This window comes from Canis lupus, chromosome 3 (assembly GCF_048164855.1).
Source record: "Canis lupus baileyi chromosome 3, mCanLup2.hap1, whole genome shotgun sequence".
NCBI classification, from domain to species: Eukaryota; Metazoa; Chordata; class Mammalia; order Carnivora; family Canidae; genus Canis; species Canis lupus.
This window is the reverse complement of record NC_132840.1, coordinates 37858028-37885881: the sequence shown is the minus strand read 5'-3', so window position 1 is coordinate 37885881 and position 27854 is coordinate 37858028. Positions and strand designations below refer to the sequence as shown.

At 45.5% G+C, this 27854-nt stretch overlaps 1 protein-coding gene and 1 long non-coding RNA gene across 2 annotated transcripts in view; one reads left to right on the top strand and one right to left on the bottom strand.

The window, feature by feature from the left end:
• The window catches only part of LOC140630382 (uncharacterized), a 30057-nt gene extending 14582 nt beyond the window's left edge, over window positions 1-15475 (bottom strand). The window contains exons 1-3 of the long non-coding RNA XR_012028149.1: window positions 14971-15475; window positions 12929-13005; window positions 1893-2167 (exon numbers count right to left, since the gene is read on the bottom strand). This is a non-coding gene — a long non-coding RNA (uncharacterized lncRNA). The remainder of the gene's footprint in view (window positions 1-1892; window positions 2168-12928; window positions 13006-14970) is intronic.
• Window positions 15476-15556: 81 nt separating this feature from the next.
• On the top strand, window positions 15557-17405 carry TACSTD2 (tumor associated calcium signal transducer 2). Its single transcript, XM_072811627.1, has one exon. It carries the CDS (start codon window positions 15558-15560, stop codon window positions 16548-16550), a length of 993 nt encoding a protein of 330 aa, XP_072667728.1. The 5' UTR covers window position 15557; the 3' UTR covers window positions 16551-17405.
• Window positions 17406-27854: the final 10449 nt, after the last annotated feature.

Here is a 27854-nt window from a genome sequence, read left to right as displayed (position 1 = left end):
AATATTTCTTCTATAGTTCTGGGACAGGAATGTTTGAATAGAGACCCATTTCTTGAAGGATTGGGCCTGACAACTTGTTCTCATGTGTGGATGCCTTGCCATAATATTGAAAAGTTCATTTCTCTGAAGAAAGAGCCTGAATGGTAGCTACTGTGTTTGGCACAGTAATGCTTAGGCTCTGGCACAAAATCAGGTCATCAGAAGCTCTTTTCCTCTAAATAGACATTGGATGGACCAAGGTCTCGTGTCAAATCAATGCAGAGCCCCATTTTTAGATTCCCAGTCCCTTTTTCTCTTGCTCCAAAAAACCCTGAAATTGTTAGCAGAGTGAGTTTAGTCACAGCCCAGAGGCAGCAAAGCCCAGGGGACAAACTGGGGCTGCTCAAGGGGGAGCCACCGCTTTGGGGCTTGGTTTTGACCCCTGTTATATAGGGTCACACTTCCACCAAGATACACTAATATGCTCAACAAAACTAAGGTTTGCAAGATCAAGGTCACACAGAAAAAAGTATTAATTAGAACTGTATAATATGTGTATATGCATATGTATACATATGTATGTAAATGTGGAATATAGCTATTTATGAAACATCAGTAGACAGTGGTCAGGGTCATGTAAGATGTTGGGGACCCATTTGTGCCTCATTCTCACTTGGTATCATTATTAATCTACTTATCCCCAATCCCTCCCACCCATGAATCCTCCTGCCTTGCTTACAAATCTATGAAACATTTAATCTTTTTTTCTTTCAGTGCTCTTGTTTCTTTCTTGGTTTAGAATAGTCATTGAGAGGTAGAGCTCTGGAGTCAGACTTTCTCAGTTTAAATTCCAATTCAACCCCCTGCTGCTATGTGACCTAGGACAAGTGACCTAATATTTCCCTTCTTCAGCTCCTCCTCTGTAAAATGGAGATGAAAATATCTCTAACCACATGGAATTGTTGTGGGAATTCAATGAAGTAATCTATACAGCATTTAAAGGAATGCTTGGCATATCGTAACTCCTCAATGATATTTGTTATACTTCTTATGATTACTGTTATTAATATTTATGTGCAGCATTGTTTTACTCTTAGGAGGCATAACTTTTGTAGATTTTATGTTGTAAGTCAAATTTATGGTTTAAGTGACAGCTGGATCAAATTTGTTTCCTTCCCATTCTCCATTCTGGGGCTTTAAATACAGCAAGTGAGTATAGGTTGAGCTCAGGATGAGCTGGTACTGAAGAAATTAAACCTCCTGACCAAATGTGCAAATTTCAGAGAAAGGAACTATAGCGTTAATTACATTGCCTTGGGCAGCAAGCAACAGACCCTGCACAAACTGGCTTAAGCTAGAAGCAGACACATTAGTTCACATAGGAGATATCCAACAGTAGAGGGGACTTCGAGTTGGTTGATTCAGAGATTTGATGATGCCGTTTTGGCCCTCAGTTCTTGTTCTTATCATCTCTCCCCTGTGTCCTCTGTGGTACTGGCCTCATCCTAAGTCTGGCTCTCCTTGTGTTCATATGGTGGCTACCAATGGCAACTATGACACATGTGTCTTCTTTGCCATCCAGTGAGGGAGCAAAAAAAGGCTAGATGCCCCTGAAAGATTCTTGACTGATGTCTCCAGGAGGCTCTCCTCATGACTCAGGGGCCTCCCCACATCTATCTGAAAAGGATGGTGTTATCATGGTTTCTCTAGACCCTTCAACTGGTGGCATGAATATTGGAGTTCAGTCACCATGACCTTGGCAGGATCACATTAAAAGGCTTTCAGATGGTGCCAGGGCTTACCTCCTTTTATATTTTTTGAATGTCAACAAATGAGGATATTCTGTTTATCTGTTGCTATATGGAAAATGACCCCAAACTTAGTGATTTGAAAATATAATCATTTTATTATACCTCATAATTTATGGATTCTGAATTCAGGCAGGGTGCAGCTGGGAGATACTTCAGCTTCATGTGGCTTTGAGTGGGGTCACTCATTGGTATCAGCTAGTAGCCAGGCTGGTCTGAGGGTCCTAAGATGGCTTCACTTGAGTGACTGGCACCCTAGGAACAGCTAGAGGCTGGGCTCAGCTGGATGCCCCTCCCTTACTGGGTAGTCTCAGGACCTTTCCATATGGTCTCTCTCTAGCAGACAGGCTGGACTTCTCACAGCTCAGTTTGCTACCGAGCTGTAAGAGACAGAAATTGTGACGTAGAAGAGAATTCCAAATAATTTGAAATACTGTCTTCAGTACACATAAAAAACATAAAGAAGGCATGCAACTTCTAATAGTAGACACTTTGTCTCCCTTCACACCCACGAAATGGAGATTTAAAAAATCAGTTTGAGGAGGGCCCCCTGAGTGGCTCAGTCGGTTAAGCATCTGCCTTAAGCTCAGGTCATGATCCCGAGGTCCTGGGATTAAGTCCTGCATCGGAGTGCCTGCTTAGTGGGAAGTCTGCTTTTTCCTCTGCCCTCTGCTTCCCCTGCTTGTGTTCTCTCTCTCCTTCTCTGACAAATAAATAAAATCCTAAAATAAATAAATAAAAATAAAATCCTAAAATAAAAAAGAAGAAAAATATGCTTTGTCATACTGCCCAGGGTGACAGCATCACTGGCCAGCCCAGTGTGGTTTCTCTGAAACACAAATCTGCTCCGACCATTCTCTTGCCTCACATCAATACTGGATTTTTATTCAACACCCAGGTAAATTTCAAACTCTTCAGCATGACTCATAAGCATTTCCTCTCCTGGGTCAAATCTTCCAATTAGCAGTGGAATGTAAGCTCCAAGAGGGCGGGCATTATATCTTTCATACTCATTGCTTTATCCACGGCACCAAGACCAGGCCTGGCATCTAGCACGCACTTCATAAATATTTATGGGTGGAAGGGAAAAAGGGAGGACAAGAAGGACAGTGGAAGAAAGGAAGAGAAGCAGGAAGTTAGCTTCTGTAGCACCCTCTACCTGACCCATAATACTCACTTTTAGTTTAATGCCTGGCTTCCTCGTGAATGGTAGGGTCCATGGGGTAACAGACACACCTTACATGCTACATCTAGCACAGTGCCTGGAACAAAGTAGGTGCTCGAAAACATTCCTAAAATAAGTGAATTATTTAATAATGTGGTAAGTGCTTAAGGCACATACACAGAGGGGTGAAAGCCTGAAAAAAAATGTCAGTTGATTCTTTGGAGTTTGGGAGTGGAAATGGGAAGGAGACAGGACAGGAATGAATCCTTGGAGAGTGATGCCAATGGCTTCTGCTTGGGGGCCCAAGCTCATGGGAGGCCAAGTGACTGGTCCCCTTTAGGCCTATGGCTCTGGAAGTTTGAGTCCTTTGCTTGGTCCTGATATCCCTTTATGCACCCAGTTTTCTTATTTGGCACAGGTATCCAACCCTGCTAGTTTTTTTCCAAGAGAACGAGTCTTTTGAAGTGATGCGTGGACTGCCTTGCCTCAGCCTCCTGGAATGTGACCTCATTCCTCCCCCAGGTCAGTCATCTCATTAAGCAGCCTGCCCAGTCCTGCTCCATCAGGCAGCCTGCCAGGCATGCATTTGGCATAAGAGTGCCAATTCAGGGACCAAGGGAGTCTTCACTATTTAAGAGCATGGGCTTCAGCCTCAAATAGACCAGATTTTGTATCCTGTACCCATCACTTACTAGCTGTGGGGTCTTGAGCAAGTTGCTGCCTTGGCTTCAACATCTGTAAAATGGAGCTAATAACAGTGCCTATTTCATAGTATATTTGTAGTGATTAAATTAGATTCTCCATAAGCCTAAAACACAGAGTGCTCCATAAATGTTGATTATTATTTTTCTACTCAGGACTACTCAAGTCATGAATTTCTCTGGGATGGAGCAGGGGTAAAGGGAAAGATGGGGAGGGGGAAGTAGCATATATTAAGCACTTACAATGTACCGGGTACTGGGCTGACATGTCTGCAAGGGTCATCTTCCCCACACCACACAATAACCCTGTTGCTGTGTCTAGCATTAGTCCCATTTTCCAGTGGAAGGCATGCGGATTGTAGAGTAGGCCAACAGTTGGAATGCAGGTTCTAAAATGCACTTGCCATGTGAGTCTGGGTAAGCCCCTTCCCCTCTCTGGGCCTCAGCTCTCTCTCCATCAGTTGCAGCAATTTCTATCTCCTGGGTTTGCTGTGTAGATTGAATGAGTTAGAGGTAGGTAAAAATGCTTAGCCAAATGATGCTCTCAGTATATGTGACTTTCCTCATTCCCAAGGGGACCTCTGGTTGGGAACAAGGTTTGAATATAGAGAGGGAGATGCCAACGAGAGGTACCCCAAGGCATCAGGATTCTGGAGGGGATACCCTTACTCCCCAGAGGAATGGGCTGCCATAAAGACTCTGATGGCTGGCTACCTGCATCCCTGACCTTGCATTTACTAATGAGTAACAATAATCACACCAAATTGCAAGTTAAGGTCCCCAAAAGCAAAAATTGGAGCTTTTTTCATCTTTCACACCCAGCACAGAGCCTGACCATAGAAGGCACTCTGAGTGAGCTGAACAAGTGAATGCACTCTGCAAAGAGCTGTTTCTAGGTTGAATCCAGCCGCACCTCAATGAGCATCACAAAAAAAAAAAAAAAAAAAAAAAAAGGCTGAACAATTCCTCTTCTAGTTTCCATTATATGCCAAATATAGAAACCTGCAGCAATGCAGGCAGGACAAAAGCACTGACCCTGAAGGCAGGAGTCCAGGTTTCTAAACTCCATGCAGCTCTACTTACTATCTGATCTCCAGCAAGTCACTTCCCCAACCTGGGCCTTTGTTTGCCCAATGGTAAAATAAAGCTGTGGTGAATAGATGATGGGGTCCCCTCTAACTCACAAATGTGGTTGCATTTGTGTCTGATGTTTCCCTCACAGGGATGCTCTCAAGTAGAGTAGGTATATGGGCAGAAGGTGCCTGAGCTGGGATAACTGGCCTACTATAGGTCCAAGAGACAGGGCTTTCCCAAGCCCTCAGAGCTGGAAGATGGCAGGGTGCCCAGAGCCCAGAACAGGGGTAGCTCTGGGGTAGGCCCTGCCTGTCTTCTTCCTGTGCCTCTGCCCCTACCCAGAAACCAAGGCCTGCGGTCCCCATTCTAGCCCCTCCCAGAGCTCTCTGCCCTATGGTGCTGGCATCGGACTTGAGTCTTCCCTGAAAATAATTAGAGCTTGTGCCACTTCACCCACTCAAGCCAGACGTGGACGGGAAGGCCTCTGCAACAGGGAGGAGCAGGGAGGCTCCGTACACCTTGGCAACGTCGACTTATTCGTAACAAACAGGTTGGCTGAGTTGGGTGGCCAGCACCTTGTTTCCTGTTGGGACTTATGCCACATGGAGGTGACCCTGGTGTTTGAAAAAGTCCTGGTTTGGGAAGGCAGAAACTAGCACCTATGAAAAGCTTGTGGTGGGTTATGTGCTGCTCTAAACTAATGGTCAGCAAACTACATATCCTGTTTTTGTATGACCACCTATTTTGTATACGGTCTATAAGCTAAGAATGTATTTTACATTTTTAAACAAATTCTGTAAGGACACCCAGAATAGTCATGAATTTTGCTCCTTAGCCAACAAAGCTTAAAATATCTTTGTGTTTTACCAAAAGTTTGCTGACCTCTGCTCAAAGTTTTTCACATAGATGGACTCCTAAACCTCCTGCCTTGCTTACACACAGTAACCTTATGAAGTTGGTTACCATTACCTCCATTTTACAGATGAGAAAGCAAGAGGCCTAGTAAAGGTAAGTGGTTTACTGAAAATCTATAGCTGGCAAATATTAAGATCAGGATTTGAACCCAAGTCTGAGTTCCTTCTTATGACTAAATAGATTTTTTTTTTACTGACTGTGTGACCTCAAAGAAGTCACTGTAGTCTGGGTTGAGTGTAGAGGCTTTTGGCTCAGGTCATGATCCTGGGGTCCTGGGATCGGGTCCCCACATTGGGCTCCCCACAGGGAGCCTGCTTCTCCCTCTGCCTATGTCGCTGCATCTTTCTGTGTGTCTCTCATGAATAGATACATAAATCTTTAAAAAAAAAAAAGAAGAAGAAGTCATTGTAGTCCCTGCTCAATGAGGTGAAGGCATCTAACTCCATCAGATATTTTAAATTGGGGGTGGGAGGGACTTTGAGTAAATCAACTCCAGGGAATCCCAGGTCCCTCTGCTGGAAATCTCAACAAGGTTCAAGAGTTTCGTGTAGAGGTTACTGTCTGTGCACAGCTGCATTTACTTGAGGAGAGAATCCATGTCACTCCCCTCAGAAAAGGATCCCATGACTCCAAACAGAGTAGAACTACTGGACTAGCTTTCTTGGAAAGTTGTTTCCGGCTTTAACATACGTTGACGTCATCCATTTGGGTTGTTAGTTTTTTTTCCCTCAAGGGTTGACTTTGTAGGCTGTCTTTTCCAGCCCAAATGTTATTTATTTCAGTTGTCTTTTCCAGACCTGTTACCTTTGGGTTGTGTTTTTCCCCCTCCCCTCACCCTCAAAGCTCTTCATACTCCTCACTGGGAAAAATGATAAAAAACAGGCACAATTAAGAGCGAGTGAGGTTTTTCTACGGATGTATTCTGTAACGAGGGGAATAACCCATGTCAGTGGGGAGGGCAGGAACTGTACTTTATGACCCTTTATTATAATTATTCATGTTTCTATGTTATCTGTTCAACAAATATGCACTGAACCCGACTAGACGGTTGTTACTGTGTGGCCTGTGTGCTGCTCAGAGTCCGGGGTTCAGTGTTATTTGTCCTTTAGCCCCATAGCCTAGGACAGGCTTGACACGTGTCAGCCCCCCCCCCCATAAGCATTTGAAATGAACTAATGATGCCTGGCTGGCTGGATAAGTAGATGGTGAACGGGTGTAAGAGAAACCAGTTGGGTGGGCAGGGAAGGGAGGTGCTTGGTGCTGGGCAGATCAGTTCTGTTGGCTCCCCATTGCTTTCCAATTGCGGCCTCTCCGAGTTCTTGGAGAAGTTTGGGAGGGCAGTCTCCGTTTTCCCATCAGCCATGGTTTGAAAGGTTACAGCTGACGTTTAGCTGACAGAGCCAGGACTTCCCACATGAATCCAAAGAAATGAGTCCAATCTCTTGCATTCCACACAGGCTAGAGGAACAATGCGGACTTCCCCACCCTTTGTCTCAGACCCAGACGTTGGAGAACAATGAAGTCTCCTCTCCCCCCTTCTCATTCTCCCCAGACTTCCGAACTTTTCTTCTCTCCCACTCCTCCTCGCCTCTACTTCCATCTGGTGACTCAGCTAGCTGCTGAGGGTAGGAGGGCAAGACCCTCCACACAGCCAGCTCCTTGGGCTGATGGGTCTAGAGAGAAATAGCCGCAGAGGCAGGGAAGAGCGGAGGGCAAACCACAGCCCAGGAGAGGGCTGGGGTGCTCATGCCCATGGAACACAAGGCTAAGGAAAGCTTCTGCCACTGGTAAGTCTGAAAAGTTCTGACATTCTCTTAAGCTGGACAAGCTGCTAACCTGCACTGAGCTGGACTTTCTTCATCTGCACGGTGTACATAATCCTTTATCCACTTCCCTGAAAGCATGATTTCAACTATGCTGTCAGGGAGCAAAACTGCAAGTTGTCCTATAAAATCGAAGTTCTATCATTATTTGGATTCAGGTGAGAGATGATTTTGATGCTCTAATTCAGCAGCTGTAGAAGGAAAAGAAGTTGCAATGTAGTTTGAACGTGGAGAGAAGTGAACTCGTACAAAGGTGTGGTGGAGGTTGAAACGTTCGGATTGGGAACAAAAACACAGTTTGTGGCAGTATGGTGTCACAAAGAAGCACAATCTCAGAACCAGAAAGAAATGAATGTGAATTCCAGCTCTGCCATTTACTATCTGTATATTCTTGGGCAAGTGTCCTCTTGAGTGAGTTTCTTATTTGTAAAGCAAGAATAACAGAGCCTACCTCATTTAGATGATGTGAGGTTAAAGATAACACAGCCTGTTGAGCAGCTGGCCCATAACAGGCTCTCAGTAAATTGTAGGTATTAGAAATACTGCTCAGACACCATCTGTTCCAAGAAAAGAGGGAATTAGTAGACAGGCAGGGGACACTTTGGGTTATACCTACCCTCCCAGGCAGAGGACAGGGATGGAACAATAGAAGCAAACCCTCCTTCACAGCTTCCGGAGGATCCTCAGCTGGGATCTCCCGAGAGGGCCTCATTCCACAACATGGTGTGTTGAATGGGGCCGCCAGTGGAAACAACACCACAACGCAGAGGGTGAGATTGGCAGAGGAGGAAGGATGAGGACATAGGGAGGTTTCACTAGAGAAAGGCAAAGAAAGAGGAAGGAAGGAAAGGTTGAGAAGGGGAGCTCGTGGACGGGAGAGCTGCCTTCAAATCAATACCTCAGGAGCCACTGAGTGGAAGATGAAAATCACTTATTTTGTGTTGCTCCAAGAATGGAAATTCAGAGAGTTTGTGAAGATTACAGAGGCCTAGAGTTTCCCTGAATGTTATGATGAACCTTCTCATGGAGCTGGTTGGGATTAGGCCAGGCTGTCTTGTGGGGAGGACGGTTGTCTTGACACCACATTAGCGTGCCCCGTAAGCACCTGTTGAGGACTTGGAGACAGGACTCCACACTTCAGGTGAGAGACTGAGATAAACGACCTCTGATGTCCTTCTCAGTAATCCTGAGGAGCATCCACTGGATGAGTAAGACTGCCCAGACAGGCAGCCTAGTTTGGAAGAGGCAGCAGCACATTTGAGACCTGTCACTACTGCTTTCCCCTTGGAAGGACTGGAAGTGCTCAGAAACAGCAACACCTCCACAGCGCCCCACGGGCGCCTCACACCTCAGCTGGCTAGCTCTGGGAAAGAAAGCACCGTGACTCATAAATGTGGGGTTGGAGAAACGTGGCTGCCTCGGGAATGTTGTGACAAGATTTCCCAATCTCTCCTCATTTGCTGCCAAATCTCTCCTGAAACAATGGACCCAAGAGCCAATGAGATTAGCTACAAAGTAACTACAAAGTTATTGGGTAGGGGCATCTGGGTGGCTCAGTGGGTTAAGCGTCTGTCTTCTGCTCAGGTTGAGATCTCCAGGTCTTGGAATTGAGCCCCATGTTGGGCTCCCTCCTTGTCAGGGAGTCTGCTTCTCTCTCTCTCTCTCTCTCTCTCTCTTTCCCTCTCCCTCCCTCCCTCTGCCTTGTTCTCCCCCTCTTTCTAATAAATAAATAAATAAGCAAACAAATAAATAAATAAAATCTTTAAAAAAAAAGTTATTGGGTATTTTATTGGCTTTTGCCCTGAGTATAAAACCTCTGGAAAAGAAGTCAACTACTCCTAGGGAGAGACCAGATGTGAGGGGAGGGAGTCAGTGGTGGGTTGCAATTCCTGACAGGGAGACCATGACTGGAAGATCATAGGTAGGAGATACCGAAATGAAACCATGACACACACTTTTCCGGTGAGGTTGCAGTTACTTTCAAAACCTGATGGAGTACAAAAAGCTAAGCAACATCATGGATGTCATAGCAAACCTCTCCTAATAAATGGAGTAAGGCCCTACCCAAAGGAGCACACAACAGAGAAACTATTATCTTTCTAGAAAAGTGAAAAGATCATACATTCCATTCCCTAGGCATCCCAGACCCAAACCACACCCAAACTACACCCAGTTTATCATTCTTACAGTTTCCTTCCACTCTTGCTCATTCAAGACTCTTCAGTAAGACACTAAACTGTGTCATGGAGGAGTGTAGATGTCCCTATCACCAGACCTGGGTTCAAGGCCCTCCTCCACTGAGTCCTAGCAGTATGACCTTACAACGCAGCTTCCTCATCAGGTAAACAGGGACAAGAGTAATTATTTGGTAGAGATGCTGGGAGGATTATAGGGAATTTATTTATAAAGGGCCTGGTACAAGATTGGTGATCAATAAATGGCAGTTCACATTAATAACAGAAACTATGGAAATGGAAAAGAAAAGACAATTAGAAAAGCAAAAACAGAAATTTTACTCCAAATACTTTTTCTAAAACTTAATTTGAGGGATCAACTTATTTAAAAAGATTTTATTATACATATTTTAATAATAATAAACAAGAAAATATAGAGGGTGTACCTATCCCCTGGCTCTTTTGAATTCTAATACTTTGCAATGCTTTTTTTTTTTTTTTACATTTTTAGAGAAATAAAACATTACAGTTAGAATCATATACCCCTTACTCATTCTATTGTCTGCACTCCTGCTCCCCAGGCCCTGGGCTGACTTCCCATTCTTTTTATGGTTTCTTGGGGCCTCCTTCCTCCATCCTGAGCTAACAGTCACCACAGCCCACTTCTCTGTCTGCATTTTCTGCATTCTGGCTGAAGGATCACCTGCTTCCTCTAGTGCTCTGAGCTGTCTCTGAGGAGGAGGGGAAACCCCAAATGGTCTTCCAGCATTGTCCATGTCTCAGTGGTGCTCCTGACAGAGGCCAAAGTTGACCATGGTCAGGCAAAAAGAGGAGTGAGGGGTCTTCCCAACTTGGCCAACGCAGCTTCACAGACGATACAACCATGGAACCCCCACCAGGTCACTAACAGGCAACATTGCCTCTTTTCTACAAAAAAACAAACCAACCAGAAGGAGCTGCCCAGGGCCTGGCCATGCAGAATTCAAAGTCAGGCTGCTTCATCACAGCAAAGCAGACAGCAAGAAACACTTCCACTCCAATGTGGGAGGAACTGGTGGTTAATGGCATGGGCTCTAGGGTTTTAGGTATGGGATCACTGTTGTGCCCTACATAAAGTAGCTAGTTTTTGCTTTTTGGAAAACCAGAACTTTCTAAAAAATATTTCTATAACTAAGAGAAAGAAAGAAAAATAAAAGAACATCAGAAGACCCTAAGTTGAGACTCTGACCTCTTGACCCCTTTGATCCTCTTCTGTCTCTGTTAATTTGTATGTATATGTGGTGTCAGGAGGCCTGGATTCCAGGCCCGGCCTTTCCACTTACAAGCATGTGACCATAAGCAAGTCCTTCTCTTGTCCTCCCAAGGCCTCTGTTTCCACATCTGTAAAATAGGGGTAACATCTTCTCTGCCTACGTATGCCCCAGAGCTGCTGTAGGGCTTTCAGCAGATGATGAGTGTAGAAATGCTAAAGCACTATCTGCATCTAGATAGTCTCCATATTCCTGCATCCTATAGGTCAGGATGACAAGGGTTTGGGGGCAGCTCCCCGCACTCACACACAGCTCCTCAGGCCTGGTCTTCAGCAATCCCCACCAGCTTTGTGCAGGAACCTATAATGAACTCAAAGCATCCTGAGATGGCTGATAATAACAGCTGAGATGAATTTTCCTTAGTGTATGCCAAACACCATGCTGGGTATTTTCTATTCTTTATCTTGAATCATTAAAATAATTATAGATGGTAAGTATTTTTTTTATTAATCAAATACAGTTTTGTTTCTGTGTTTTGTTTTTATAAATCACACCCTTCAATATAAAACTGATGAGTTGGTATTGGTCTTACACCTAGGGAAGTCAGATCATCAGCACCAGATTAGAAAACAGAGCACAAGAATAGATCAAGTATGAGGTTCAGTTGGGGAAAAGCATGTTCATAATAACAAGTGGGAAGTCATCCTTTTCACAGACTTTGGAGAAATGAAGGCATTATTACCCCCATTTTATAATTAATGAAATTGAGGAGTGAAGTAACTTGTTCAAAATCATACAGCCTGTGGGTGATGTGAAGCCAGGATGTGAGCTGAAGTTTCACTAGATCCAAAGTCTGTCTTCCTTCAGCTGCACTAGATCGCATGCCTCCAGAATCCTGTCTGCTTACAGACTAAGCAGATTGTATCCCTATTCCCTATTGCCACAGGGTGATAAAAGTTTGGGATCACACATAAAAGCAAAAGTAACAGTTCATCATTACTCAGTCTTCCTTGAAACTGGATATTTGGAGGTTGGGTTGGAGTAAGTAAGGATAGAGGTTCATGGCTGGGGTCGGTGATGAGAATTGGACTAGCAAAGAAGAATTGAAATGGTCACCATGAATACTCCTGGGAATGTAATACTGATATCTAGAACATTCCAGACAACTCACTGTTAATTAACCCAATAAACTCTACTGAGCCCCTAATATATGTTGGTGCTCGGACAACAGTGCTTAGATATGGTTCCTGTCTCTCATAGACATTTGACAAGTCTGAGTTCATAGAATACTTTGGTTAAATACTTGAAAATTGGGGATCCCTGGATGGCTCAGCAGTTTAGTGCCTGCCTTCGGCCCAGGGCGTGATCCTGGAGTCCCGGGATCGAGTCCCACATCGGGCTTCCTGCACGGAGCCTGCTTCTCCCTCTGCCTCTCTCTCTTTCTCTCTCTCTCTCTCTCTGTGTCTCTCAATAAATAAATAAAATCTTAAAAAAATACTTGAAAATTAAAATTAAAAAAAGTACAAAGAGCTAGAGCTAACATGTGATGTTTTGCAGACCTAGGCAGGAAAGGGAGGAAAGAAGAAGGGAGAATCAGAATAGAGCCTGTGTTTAGTTTGTAAATTCATCATAAGGGCGTCTGGCTGGCTCAGTCAGTAGAGCATGTGACTCCTAATCTTGGGGTTGTGAGTTCAAGCCCCACATTGGGCATACAGCTTACTTAAACAATTAAGGATCTCCCAACTAATTCCCAAAAGAATTTATTAAAAAATCAAAACAAATAAACTCATCATAGTGTTTGTGTGCCTGTTGAGGAAAGCCTGGCAGACCAAAGAAATTAAGAAAGGGGAGGGGGGGGTCCCTCCATCTTCCACAGAGGACATTGAAAATGGGCTCCCTTTATCTCCATCCTCCAAACACTTACCATGGATGAAAAAGGCCAAGGTTTGGAGACCTCAGGGCACTAGCCTGATTAGCTAAGCAGTCAGACACCACTGTACACATTCCCCAGCCCTGAAAACCCTTCCCCATCAGCTTACCTCCTGCCGTCCTGGGATGCATTGAAATGTCAAACAGGTAGCTCTGCCATTTATAGAGGACAGTGGCTACTTAGTAGCTGGAAAAGCAAAAAAAGATGGGATAGGTATTTAAAAGATAAAAATGCAACCTAACATTTTTACAGTGTCTTAAAGTCCATAAAACTTTGGTATCTACTGTCTCATCTATTTTAGATATGATTGTCAGAATGCCTTATAAAACAGAGAGATGTTATCATCTCCATTTTACAGATGAGCGGCCAGAAGCCCAGAAATGTTAGTGTTGCTGTTCTGGTATGTTAACAGGATTTAGGAAAGCACAGAGAAGGAGCACTCCCCTGAGTGCAATAGACAGGGCCTATCAGGGAAGGCTTCCTGGAGGCCATCCAAGAGCTCAGTAGAAAAACACAATTATGCAGTAAATAAATGAGGGGAAGACTCCTGGTATATGATTTTGCAAAGGCTTGGAAATGTGACAAAGACTGGAGACACTGGCAGGAGCAAGATGAAGATGATGATGGTTGTGGTGGGGACCACGACAGTGGCTAACACCCATCCATGCCTACCAAGTGCAGATACTGTTAGAACAGATACTGTTCTAAGCCATTTAACCACATCAATTCCCACACCAACCTTGTGAGCAGGTACTTTTCTCATCCCCATTTCACAGATGAGGAAATTAAGGCACAGAGAAGTCCCTCGCTCAAGGCCATATATGATCCTGTTTGCTAACTTACAAAGTGTGAATTCTATACCAAGAGCCAAGAGCACTTCCCACTCTGCTCTCAGCAGAGATGGACACAGATTTGTGATTTAGCAATCCTTCTCTGACCTAGGATGGACCGGGTGTGGGAGCGGAGAAAAGAAACTGGATCCGACTAGGCTTTTGGTTCAAGAAGCTGAACAGAGACAGTGGGAATAGAGAGCAGAGGAGCATTCCCACAATGCCCAGTGCTTGTGGGTTAGAAATTGCCCTCACATGACTCTGCTTTCTCTGCCTGTAAATGCAGAATGATGTATTTCCACCTACCCGCCTCAGAAATTGCTTGAAAATTAATGGGGTAGAAGCCTCGCTGGCTTTTAAACAACACCCTTGTACTACGGCTGGTGTTCATTAAATGCTGAACATATAAAATGTGCTTTGAACGGAGGAGCTGGGAATAATTATAGCTTGCTAATTATTGTTAATTTTACCACAGCTTTGAAACCCTGGACTTTCTCAATGATTTAAAAAAGAGATTGCAACCCCTCCATCCCATTAAAGTAGCCACACAGAGGCAGGCAAGCAATTTCCCACAGGCTCCATTCTTTCCTTATTTGCAGTGGTTCAGCTACTTCTATGGGACACGGAAAAAGAAAAGCAATGATTTACTCTTTTAGAACCCAGTCATACCTTATAATCCTGGCCGTTCTTTTTAAGAACTAGTTCCTTTTGGTCTCCCTACACTGAAGACAGGTATAAATATTACGTGTTTCTGTGTGTGTGTGTTTGTGTGTGTAGAGGAAAAACAGGTGTTTACAGAACATCTGACACACCGGGCACCGGGGCACCTGGGTTTTACTCATGGTGAGTAACAAACACTGCTCCCTTTCTTCGGATTGTGCCCCACCGTCTTTCCGTAAACACTGATTCAAAGTTTCACAATGGCCAGGCCGAAGAGAAAGGCCCATCGAGGGGATCCTTGGGTTCAGCGGTTTAGCGCCTGCCTTTGGCCCAGGGCGCGATCCTGGAGACCTGGGATCAAATCCCGCGTCGGGCTCCCGCCATGAGGCCTGCTCCTCCCTCTGCCTGTGTCTCTGCCTCTCTCTCTCTGTCTATTGTGAATAGATAAATAAATAAAAAAAAAATTTAAAAAAAGAAAGAAAGCAAGAAAAAAGAAAGAAAGAAAGAAAGAAAGAAAGAAAGAAAGAAAGAAAGAAAGAAAGAAAGAAAGAAGAAAGAGGGCCCCTCGGAGGAAGAAGGGGAGGATGTTGATGGGCTGGGTGACCTTAAGTGTCAGCCTCAACTGCATCGCCATAAAATGGGTCTGAAAGGCGGTCCATACCTGTCAGGACTGAGGTGGGGATGAGATCCTGCTCGCCAGCTGTGAACTAGGACTCCTTGCTGCTAGCCGAGCTGGGGGGAGGGCAGGGTAAGGGTAAGGGTGAGAGGTTGAGAAAGGGAATAAGAAAGGGAGGGGAGGGAGGGGTCAAAAGCCTGACGATCTCCCGGGCCTTCTATTTCAATGAAATTCTCCAGGATTCCAGTGGAGGAGGGGAGAGCAGCCAGGCGGCCAGGGTCAGCGGGCTGGCGGCCGCTCCTCCCCAGGTGAGGCCCGGCGGGCCCCCCCGCAGCCCCGCAGGTGAGTATCGGTCTTCTTCTCCGGGGCTTTCGGTCTGGAGGAGGCGGGAGCTGCCTCCGCTGCCCCGATCGTATCGCGGGGCGGGGGCTGCGCCTTCCGTGGGACGGTGACGGGGCGGGGGGAGGGGGGATGTGTCACCCAAATACCAGAGGGCGAGTCCGCCCAACCAGCCGGGCAGGTCCGGCGGAGTATAAGAGCGCAGGGCAGCGGCGGGCCGCACACTCCCGAGCCCGTCCCAGCGCCGAGCCGCAGCGCCCCCCCGCGTCCCGCCCGCGCCCCGCGTCCCCGCCATGGCCCGGGGTCGGGGCCTCGCGCTGCCCTCGCCGCCGCCGCCGCCGCCGCTGCTGCTGCTGCTGCCGCCGCTGCTCCTGCTCCTGGCGGCGGCGACCCGCCCCGCGGCCGCGCAGGGCAACTGCACGTGCGCCACCAACAAGATGACGCTGTGCCGCGCCGACGGCCCCGGCGGCCGCTGCCGGTGCCACCTGCCGGGCTCGGACGCCCCGCTGGACTGCTCCACGCTCACCTCCAAGTGCCTGCTGCTCAAGGCGCGCGCGAGAGCCAAGAGCGGCCGCGCGCTCGTGCGGCCCGGCGAGCACGCGCTGCTGGACAACGACGGGCTGTACGACCCCGACTGCGACCGCGACGGCCGCTTCAAGGCGCGCCAGTGCAACCAGACGTCGGTGTGCTGGTGCGTGAACTCGGTGGGCGTGCGCCGCACCGACAAGGGCGACCGCAGCCTGCGCTGCGACGAGCTGGTGCGCACCCACCACATCCTCCTGGACCTGCGCCACCGCCCGGCCGCGCGCGCCTTCAACCGCTCCGAGCTGGACGCCGAGCTGCGCCGGCTCTTCCGCGAGCGCTACCTGCTGCGCCCCAGGTTCGTGGCGGCCGTGCACTACGAGCGGCCGACCATCCAGATCGAGCTGCGCCAGAACGCGTCCGACAAGGCCCCCGGCGACGTGGACATCGCGGACGCCGCCTACTACTTCGAGCGGGACGTCAAGGGCGAGTCGCTGTTCCCGGGCCGCGGCGGCCTGGACCTGCGCGTGCGCGGCGAGCCCCTGCAGGTGGAGCGCACGCTCATCTACTACCTGGACGAGAAGCCCCCCCAGTTCTCCATGAAGCGCCTCACGGCCGGCCTCGTCGCCGTCATCGTGGTGGTCGTCGTGGCCCTCGTCGCGGGCGTGGCGGTCCTGGTCGTCACCAATCGGAGGAAGGCGGGGAAGTACCGCAAGGTGGAGGTCAAAGAACTGGGGGAGCTGAGAAAGGAACCGAGCTTGTAGGGCCCGGGGGGAGGGGCAGGTGGAGGCAAGGGGTGGAGGGTTTCAGCCGCGGGGGGGGGGGGCCCAGCCCCCGCTCCCCGAGGGGACCCGCCCCCGCCCGCCCGCCCGCGCGCGCGGACTCTTGGCCCAAAGGACACGTGGCTCTTCCCAAATTCCCGCCGCGCCCCACCCCCACCCACTTTAATCCATCCTGGGCTCAGGTCACCTGTCTTTCCCACGTGGGGCTTCAGGGGAAGCGTTTCTAGAATTCCTTGCCTTTCGGTCCCCGACCAGAAACCCGACTGGAAGAGTTCAGGCAAGTTCGGCGCAGGCCTAGGTATAAGAATCACGTGTCTGTGTGACAGTCCAGCATCGTCTGCCATAGACGACGTCGATGTCGAAAGCTTCCAGGCGCTTCTATCAGGGAGGAGGAGGAGGAGGAGGGCGGGGTGGGGGTGGGGGTGGGGATGGGGTGGGAACAGCGCTTGCACTGTCTTGGCTTAAGTTATTTTTGACTAGCTCCACTCCTAGCGTGCATGGCCTTGCTGGTGAGAAAGGAGTTCGCCAGCCGAGCCCGTGCAGCGTATGCCCATTTGCTGTCGTTTGGGTCACCAACCACGCATGCTTGGTCACCGGGAAAGAAGCCTGTTTCAGCTGCCTCAACACATTTGGGATGTCTCTGTTTGAGGGTGGACTCTCCCCTACAAACTCAGCGTCTGTTCTTCAGCCTGCCCTTATTATTAAAGCAGATGTTAGTAATGTTTCTTTTGTAAAATGTTTGTACATATTTTGTCTTTGATAATGCTGCTGTGATTTTTTTTTTTTTAAAAACAACAACATGAATTTAATAAAATACGGAAAAGGCACAGACCAAAAGATGGAGTTTGTGAAAACGCACTCCGGATTCGTATCACTTGGGTATCCTCTCATTTCCCACCACTCGGGGATCTTATTTCAAATTATAACACTTATTTTTTTTTCCCTTCCCTTTCAAGAACAGGCATTTCATTTTACCACTCTGGTGTTTCCTGAGATGCATTAACAGGCTGGCATAAATACTGGTCTTTCTGAATTAACATGGCTTGGAAACCTCCCTCAGAGTGCAGGAGGGTGGGTCCGAGGCAGGAGGCTAGAACTAGCTGCCTGTTGTAGGGAAAGGGGACCAGCTTTAGGTTCTCTAAAGAGTCTCTAGTGGAGAGTGGAGAACACTACCTTTGTGTCAGGAGCTGTATCTCCTCTGAATCCCAGCCCTACTTGGAAGTAGTGGTATTATTCCCATTTAGCCCCTGGCGATGTACTTCCTATCAAAATCTCTTGGCTCCCAGACAGGTTAAAGGACTGTAACCATGTAGTTACAGCTAGTCTGCAGTGGGCCCTACCTCTGGTTTGGCAGGGGTGGGGGGGTGGATGGCACACACACAGGTTGTTTTCCTAAAATTTCAGTGGTCATATGCTTTAAAAACTTTTACTTCCTATTAGCTGTCAAAACTGGCGACCTATCGCTTCTCAGCCTTTTGGCTAAGATCAAGCGTAAAACTGGCAGCCTCTCTCCTTCATGCTTCTTTCCTCATTGTCACTCCTTTGTGTAATGTGGAGTATGTTAGAAGGTCACTGTTTGGTGGCCTACAGGTAAACAAGTTTCAGCAGTTACCAGGAAATTGGTGCAACAGTGGGTGTGCACAAAGGAGGGAGTGGCTGGTACACCTGACAGTAAGTAGCTAAATCCAGGACTTGAGTTTCTTCCCCTGAAATCCATTGCTTGTTCCTCCTCCCACTCCCACTCCCACTCCCACTCCCACTCTGTGGTTTATGCCTACCTCTCAAAGGCTGAAACACCAGTTAAGAATCGGGGAGGAGACTTTCGGCTTCAGCCTTCCCAGCTTGGGGCGGATCCCTAAGTCTGTAAGCACTCCTGCTAGGGTGACACTCCCTTCACCCCACGCCCAAAGTTGTCTCTGGGTCAGTTCTCTCCTCTCTTAAGGAGGGAAGAGGGGGAATGTAGGCTGGCTTCTCCAAAATACAAGTGCCTGAGGCTAGAATGGGAGCTGTAATAGTGTGAGACTCTACTCTCCCTCAGCTCCCCTGAATCACTGAAGTGCCTTAGCTATAGGGACCTTGGCCATCACTTCTAACCCAGCCTCTCATTTCACGGAAGGAACAGGTAAGGGATTTCTCGAGACCAATGTTGCTGTGGCACAGCTGGAAGGAGACAGCCTCCTGTCCCCTAGTCTGCTATTCTTCTCACGACACCGGGCTGCCATTGTTTTGAGTCACTTCAAAAAACTGTCACTTGACTGCCTACAAAATAAACAGAGTAAGGATTGAGTGGGCAGCTGAGCAATGGGGAGAGCCCTGAAAAAGCCTGTTTCTTCGTAGAGTATCATTCTAAATTCCAGCAGTAATTCAGGACTAAGTCTTGGCACTTTATTACGCTTAATACTTCCCAAAAGCACTTTTTACACCTATCATCTTTGAGACATTGGCTTACTGGAAACAACCCAAGTGATGACAAATCTGAGTTCAAATCCTGCTCCACAAAGCAAGTAAGTCCCTTACCTCTGTGCAGTTTCCCCATTTGCTGAACGGAACTTACAGATCTCTTTCATCAATGCAAAGCTTAAATGAAGTAACTGATCAAAGTGCCTGGAAGGATCTGGGCACTTAGAGTTCAGGGTATCTTAAATTTCCTCCTCTCTTACAGATCTTATCCATTTTCCCAGTCAGAAAACTGAGGTCCAAAGAGATTGGGTTACTCAGGATCACACGACCTCCATGTGCCAAAGCCAGAGTTTAGAACCTTTGTCTTTGGCTTCCTAGCCCAGGTCACTATCCCATGCACCAAGCAGGTTGAAATACTTTTCTTAATCACTTTTCACCCCTCACACTTGTGTTTTGTTTTGTTTGTTTAATGTATATTTTTATTTTATTTTTAAAATTTCATTTAAATTCAATTAATTACCATATAATGTATTATTGGTTTCAGAGGTAGAGGTCAGTGATTCAGCAGTCATATATAAGACCCAGTGCTCATCGTATCATGTGCCCTCCTTTATGCCCATCACCCAGTTACCCCTCTCCCCCATCCCTCTCCCCTCCAGAACTCTCAGTTTGTTCCCTATGATTAAGAATTTCTTATGGTTTATCTCACCCTCTGTTCGTCCTGTTTTATTTTTTCCTCTGTTTTGTTTCTTAAATTCTACGTAAGAGTGAGATCCTATGATAATTACCTTTCTCTGATTGACTTATTCGCTTAGCATAATGTCTTTTAGCTCCATCCATCATTGCCAATGGCAAGATTTTTTTTTGATGGCTGAGTAGTGGTCCATGATATATATACATATATATATCACATATATATACACACACATATACATATATACATATACATATATACAATTGCGTTTTGAAACTCAGCTTGCATCTGCTGAGGGCAGGATTATCCAGACCTAGTCTCTCTCCAGGGGTTAAGCCTCTACCTCCAGGATTTCCCCTAGAACACTCGTTCACTCACTGCTTTGTGCACAGGCCTGGGACTGCCCTTGGAAGGAATGTGAGGAGCAGGTGTGGCTCACCAAGCAGGTCATAGCTTGTCTTCTGGGCCCTATGGGAGGCTCATCTGATTTCCTTGTTTCGGTCATGGGGGCTTTCTCCAGTCTTGCTATTTCCTTAAATGGAGCAATTTAAAAAAAAAAATCACATCTTTTTTCCCTGCTCACGTAATTTTGGCTTCAGTATTTTCCTAATAGAATCACAGAATGTCAGAGCTGGAAAAAAGGACCATCGAGTATGTGACTCCGTTTTGTTGATGAAGAAATGGAGGCCCAGAGAGGAGAATAGATTTACCCAAGTCAGGCAGATTGGCAGCATTACCCTAGAGCACCAATACCCTGATTTCTATCGTGTCTAACGTTTGTTCCACTTGTCTCCCTAGTTAGTCTCCTGGTTATTTTTATTTTTTCCTTGATCATTTCTATTCTTAAATTGTGTTGTTCTTTAGCTTTTTAATATTGCTTAAATAGGAGAGATACTTTGATTACATGTAAAATGTATGGACTTTGAAGTTAGCTGGTCTTTCAGACTCTTGTTATTTGTAAAATAGGTAGAGTCTTATCTAATATGCTTGATTTTAAAGATTACATAGAAGAGGGGTGCCTACCTGGCTCAGTCACTGGAACATGACTCTTGATCTTGAGGTCATATATTTAAGCCCCAGGGTGGGGGTAGGGCTTACTTAAAAAAAATATTAACTAGAAGATATGAAAATACTGAGTATTTTATAAATCATCACTCTTGTTAGAATGAAAGCAAAATCCCCAAGAATCTGGGGAAAAAATAACGTAATGGTTAAACTCTCTCCAGCAATGCGACTAGCATTCTTAAGGGGATATCTCTGTCCCTTCCCTAGGGAATTAGGGTAACCTTGGAAGCCACCTATTTACAAAGGCAGGGGCATGGCCCACCTGGTTTGTATAAGATGGCTGCCCACACCCAGTAGGATACCTACATTATAGTATGAGAAAGAAATAAATATCTTTGTTTTGAAAATACATTATTATTAGGTTTGTGTAATAGTCTTTTTTTTTTAAGATTTTATTTATTTATTCATGATAGTCACAGAGAGAGAGAGAGAGAGAGAGAGAGGCAGAGACACAGGCAGAGGGAGAAGCGGGCTCCATGCAGGGAGCCCGATGTGGGATTCGATCCCGGGTCTCCAGGATCGCGCCCTGGGCCAAAGGCAGGCGCCAAACCGCTGCGCCACCCAGGGATCCCTGTGTAATAGTCTTTTATTTTATTGTGGCATACGCTTTTTCTTTTACTAGTTTGAGTGTCTATAGTATTATTCCTGTAACTGATGAAAAAATTAAGACCCTAAAGGTTAAATTACTTGCCTATGGCCACAGATCTAATATGTGGCACATCTGGGACTAGAACCCAGGCAAATTGGCCTTCAAATGCATGCTCACAACCAATGTGCTGTACTGTCTCCTATAATTTATAAATTTGCAAATTGTATATTAGTTTCAACTATATTAGTTTCTACTAATTTACTATGTGTTGACTCACATCCATTATCTTACAATTTCCCTAGGTCAGAAGTCCAACACAAATCTCTTCGACAGAGGCAGGATAGTATGCTGGTTAAGAGCATGGATTTGGGGGCCATCCTCCATGTAGTGGATAGAGTAATGATCCCTAAGATACCCACTCCTAATCTCTAGAATTTGTGAATAGGTTACATTATATGGCTAAAAGGACTTTGCAAATATGATTAAGGTTAGAGACCTAGAGATGGGATAATCTTAATGGGCATTCTGTGGGTAGAGTCAGCCTAATCATGAGTCCTCATCAGTGTAAAACCTTGCCCCACTATAGCCAGAAAGAGATGAGATGGTGGAAACACACAAGGGTGCCTTGTGAGGACTTGGCTGGCCATCGCTGGCTGCAAAGATGAAGGGCAGAACTATGAGCTAAGGAAACTGCTACAAACCTGAACAGCCTTTAGTGTACAGCCAGTAAGAAAGCAGAGACACAGGCAGAGGGAGAAGCAGGCTCCATGTGAGGAGCCTGATGCGGGACTCCATCCCTGATCACACCCTGAGCCAAAAGGCAAACGCTCTACAGCTGAGCCACCCACGCATCCCTCCACATTGCTTTTCATTAACAAAACCTTCATGGAGTTCTAAGTGGTTTTCTTTCTCTTCCTTTTGCTTCCAAATATTATTTTGAGTGGTGAGCGAGAGGTGGAAGCATATGAAATTTACCTCTTTAAATGGTTAACTACAGTTGTAGTTATCCTCAAGTTGGAAAACCAGTGTCTTCAAGGGACTCAAGGATAGGTCACTCATTCATTCCTTCAAATATTTTTCATCTTATTTTAAGTCAGGTATTATGCTAATTTGGGGAATATTTCATGAATTGTACAGATATGGTTTTTCTGGTGTTCATTCGTCACTTTTTCCCTGCTTACCTGCATCCCCACAACCTTCTCACTGGGGGAAACACCTCCATTATGTGAGTCTTGGTGGGATGCCAGATGCTCCTGTTCCCTGGTTGGTGGGAAATGGCATGTGATCTGGCTCAGCCACTGAACTTTCCTGCCTTGGACACTGATAGAGGACATGAAGGTATGCATCAGGCCACTTGATAAATTACAGCAATGTCAGTTTCACAGGTCCACACGTATCCAGTGGCAGCAGCAGCAGTGGAGCATCTCAATCAGACTGTCCCATTATTTGACCTTTGCCATATTTCCACTGCCAAGTGAGCCTTAATTGCTTAGCATTTTCTGAATCTGGCTCTCCAGCCTTGCCATTGATTCTGTGAACTTACCCCATATTCTCCGATAAATTTTTTTATGCTTAAGTTTAGCTAAACTCAGTTTCTGTTGCTTACAACCAACAATCTGACTGTTAGACTCCTTGCCTCTCTAGAATTTAAAGCCCAGAGGCAGAGATACTTATTAATTATATAATCACTTAAGTAAGGGCACAATTTAAAAATGAGGTAAGTGTTGTAAAGAAAACGAGCATATATAGAATTCTGACCGAGTCTTAGCAGGAGTCACATCCTTAAGGAATTGACACTTAATTTGAGATGCAAGGTATGAGTAGATGTTATTTGTGGATGAAGAGAAGCATTTTTGGTAAGGGAGAAGGGCATGTGCAAAGGTACTGAAGCTCAGGGAGTATGGTTTATGTGAGGACTTGAGAGTAGACCAGTATAACTAGAATATAGATAACAAGGGGAAGGTAGTACTACATGAGGCCGGAGGAGTGGGCTGAGGACAGACTATGGAAGACCTTTCAAGCTTATTAAATATTTTGAGCTTTGTGTAAATTTGTAAAGGGCATGCCTTCTGTGCAGAAGGATAAAAAGACATACTTTTAGTTGGACTTAACCCTGATGTGCAGGGATTGGCATCTGGACTGGTGAGAACCTTTGTGTGATGAAAAAGGGGCACCCTCCTCCAATGACACAGCCTCATCCCCACACCAGACAAGAGCATAGGGAAATCATTGAAAGAGTATCATATTTTTTAGGGGATAACATAATCATATTGTGTTCTAAAAATATCACTGGCCGGATGGAATATGGAGAACAGACTAAAAAAGAGTGAGAGTAGAGGAAAGGAAATAGTAGAAGACCAGTAGAAGAGGAATCTCAGGTGAGGGATACAGGTAGTTTGAACTGGGAGCAGGTATATAGGATAGTGGTGGTGATGGAGCAAAGTGGGTGGATTGGAGGAATACTTGGGATATAAAATCAATAGGACTTGGGGATGGATTCAATATGAGGGTGGTAAGGGGGAAGGAGATGTCAAGAATGGATCCCAGGTTCCTGGCTTTCATGACTGGTTGGTGGTACCCTTCATTCTCTGTGGCAGAGAACACAGGAGTGGGAACATCTTTGGTGAAAGTGAAATGATGAGTATGGTTTTCAGACACGTAGGATTCAGCTAGGAGTTGGATATATATGTCTGGTGTTTTATGGGCTGGAGCTGGGAATTTGGGAGGCATAGGAATATGGGCTTTGAAATGCACTGGAATATAGGCAGTGCTTCAAAACCACAAGTAGGGATGGGATTGTCTAGGGAAAGGTAAGAGACTGAGAAGGGAAGAGAACTAACACTGTGCCTAAAAAGGCTCTAGCAATTCAAGGGTAGAAAGAGGAGAATGAATTGCAGAAGAAAACCAGGAAGGGTCAGAACTAGGGGATGAAGACAGAAGGACAAGCCTACATTGGTACCAGGAGACAAGACCAAGTCAGAAGTTGGGGGCTACTGATCAGATCGAGAGGGAGTTTTGGAAGGAACAAAGCCCCAGACCAAGAGAGACTTGAGTATCTGCCATTCATGATTACTCTCCACCCACTGCCTGCTATCTGGAGGTGACTGTTTGGGAACAAGGAGAGGGTTGGCATGTGCAGCTCAAGTGACCAATTTGTGAGTGCTGGGGGGAGGCAGGTGGCTGAGACTGGGTGCAACTTCTGGCAGAGCTACTTGTCAGTGTGTGAACTTGGATCCAGTTATTTAACTTTTTCATGCCTCAGTTTTTCCTTACTTATAAAATGGGGACAATAGTATACCTACCTCCTCAAAGGGTTGGTAAGATAAGTAAATAAACTAGTACCCATGTGTGCTTCGACCAGGGCCTGGCATACCACAAGTGCTCATAAATGTTAGCTGTTGTTAATAGTTATGTTAAACTTGAATACACATTGTCCAGTGCAAGCTCATGAAGGAAGGGGCTATTTCTTTTTATTCACCTCTGTATTTTCAAAGTCTAGCACAGTTCTTAAACCATAGCAGGTGCTCAATAATTAATGCTGATGAAATGGCTGGATAGATGAGGTAAATATCGATGTCTCCCTAAATGGCTAGCTGTGTCCTGGGAGTTTCAACAGAACCAAATGTGTCCCTTTGACAACTGTAGTTAACCATTTAAAGAGGTAAATTTCATATGCTTCCACCTCTCGCTCACCACTCAAAATAATATTTGGAAGCAAAAGGAAGAGAAAGAAAACCATTTAGAACTCCATGAAGGTTTTGTTAATGAAAAGCAATGTGGAGGGATGCGTGGGTGGCTCAGCTGTAGAGCGTTTGCCTTTTGGCTCAGGGTGTGATCAGGGATGGAGTCCCGCATCAGGCTCCTTGCATGAAGCCTGCTTCTCCCTTTGCCTGTGTCTCTGCCTCTCTCTCTCTGTGTCTCTCATGAATAAATAAATAAAATCTTTAAAAAAAAAAAAGTAATGTGGAATGCATTTGAATAATTTATGAGTGGAACAAACGCAAAACAATAAGCAAGGAAAATACAGCATGAAAGGATACACAGAAAATTAATAGCTTTACTATATAAAGAACCGAGACAAATTGATTAGAAAAACAAAGATCTAACCAAGGCCTTAGCTAGCTACCTTGGGGCAAATTAGAAAGGGCTTCCCCCCAACTCTGGGCAGATAAATCAGAAAAAGTTACCCCATATAGTCGGACCCAGTCTTGCAGTGCAGGCTTGCCAAGTCCACAGGTATGCAGGTTGCTTTGAAAGAAGAAAAGGGTGCCCTTCCTCAGTTGTGTGGGCACAGGTAGATGACTGGAATCAGACTTGATTTTGGTAGATGACTGGAATCAGATTTGATTTTGGCCCTTGGCCTTGGTATAGCTCATATACAGAACAGCCTTATGAGATGGTCCTGACATCGGTAGAAAATAGACAAAGGTCACAGATAGACAATACCAGAAAAGGAACTAGAAATGATAATAAATATCTTTTCTTTTAAGTTTTATTTATTCAAGTAATCTCCACACCCAACAGGGAGTTTGAACTCATGACCTTGTGATGAAGAGTCTTATGCTCCTCCAACTGGGTCAGCCAGGTGCCCTGATAATAAACATTTCAAAAAATATATATCTAACATCACCAGTCCTTACAGCAGTACAAAGCAAAGGGGAATAAAAATTCTCCTCCGTGAAATTAATACAACTGGTATTATCCAGTGCTGGTGAGGGAGGGGTTCATTGATATAACCTTTCTGGAAAACAAGTTGACGATATCCACCAAGGACTTTAGAAGTGTTTATTTTCTTTGATTTCCTAATTCCATGTCAACGAATTTATGTTAAGGAAATAAAACAGTGGTGCACACAAAGGTTCATATATAAGACGTGTTCCCTGCAGCAAATTTTTAAGAGCAAAACGCCGAAAGGAACCTTAATATCCAACATCAGGGGGATGGTTTTACAGGTCCACAACTCCTTGAGAGAGTTTTAGAATTCAGAATTTTGGAATTTTATTTTATATATATATATATATATATATATATATATATATATATATTTTTTTTTTTTTTTTTTTTTTTTTTTTTTAGATTTATTTATTTGACAAAGAGAGCACAAGTAGTGGGAGTGGCAGGCAGAGAGAGAGAAGGAGAAGCAGGCTCCTTGCCTAGCAGGGAGTACCATGCAGGGCTCCATCTCAGGACCCCGGGGATCATGATCTGAGCCGAAGGCAGACGCTTAAGTGACTGTGCCACCCAGGTGTCCGCAGAATTTTAGAATTTTAGAAGGATAATTTGGTGCCTGTTATTTAGCTCTGTCAGTAGGGTCTGTGGCAGCATGATCCACACATCCAGGTTTCTGCCATGAAACTTATTTATAGTCACACTAATTGGTATAAATAGACCATAAATAGCCCTAGGCCACTTCAGGTTAGCTTTGCTGCCAAATGAGCTGGCACCAAACTTTCAAAACAGCTTTTGGTTTTTGGAACAATTTGGACTTGTAAATAAGAGATTGTGGATCTGTATAAATTTTAGTATAATCCTTGAGGACTTTCTAATATGGGGCGGGGGAAGAGTAACAAGATTATATAAGGATCCCACTCCATTTTAAAAAAGAAAAATGGGAACACATCTGTTACTTTAAATGTACCATTTGTTATTTTACATCCAAGCTGACCATAACTGCTTTCCTTTTCCTCTTTTTCTCTTCCTTTTAAAAAAAAATCTTCAAGCAGAATGGTACAATTTTTATCAGAGTAGGGATCAATCTTTGCCCCACTCAGCCTTCTTTGAACAACAGGTGGGCTGAGGCAGGAGGAAGGAAAGCCCTCCTGGGCTGCCTTGCCCTTGGTGAAGCGGAGAATAGCCTTTGCATCTGCAGAGGGAGGGCACTTTGCTTGGGGGAGGAGTGAAAGAACCCAAATTGCTTTTCATAAGGAAGTGAGAGGGGATTTTTTGGCGTTGGGTGGAAGCTGGGGGATGGGGAAAGGAAAGATCACTTAGCAGGTGGTTGGAGCCTCTTAGTTTCCTGGAACCGCCATTATTCAGCACAACAAATTTGGTGGCTTAAGAAAACAAAAAACAATTTCTCACAGTTCTGGAGGTTAGAAGTTCAGGATCAAGGTGGCAGCTGGGCCATGTTCTCCCAGAAAGCTCTGGGGAAGCATCTTTTGCATCCTCTAACTTGTGGTGGTTTGCAAAGCAGTCCTTGGAGTTCCCTGGCCTGTGGCAGTGTAATTTCAATCTCTGCCTCCTTCCATAGGTGGTCCTTTCCCAGTGTGTGTCTGTGTCCACATTTTCCTCTTCTTATAAGACAAGAGTCCATTAAATTAGGACCCACATTAATAGGAAAACCTCACCTTAACTTGATTACATCTGCAAAGACCTTATTTCCAAATAAGGTCACATTTACAGGTTCCAGGTGGACATGGGTTTTGAAGGGGTGGTACTCTTCAACCCAGTACAGACCCCCTAGTGTGCAAATGGACTGAGAAAAGGAATTCTCATTTTCCTTTTTTTTTTTTTTTTCTTTTTAAGAGAAGAAGAAGGG

What these genes read in the sequence shown, in the direction of transcription:
- TACSTD2 (XM_072811627.1), top strand. Translation starts at nt 15,558, where the DNA reads ATGGCCCGGGGTCGGGGCCTCGCGCTGCCCTCGCCGCCGCCGCCGCCG.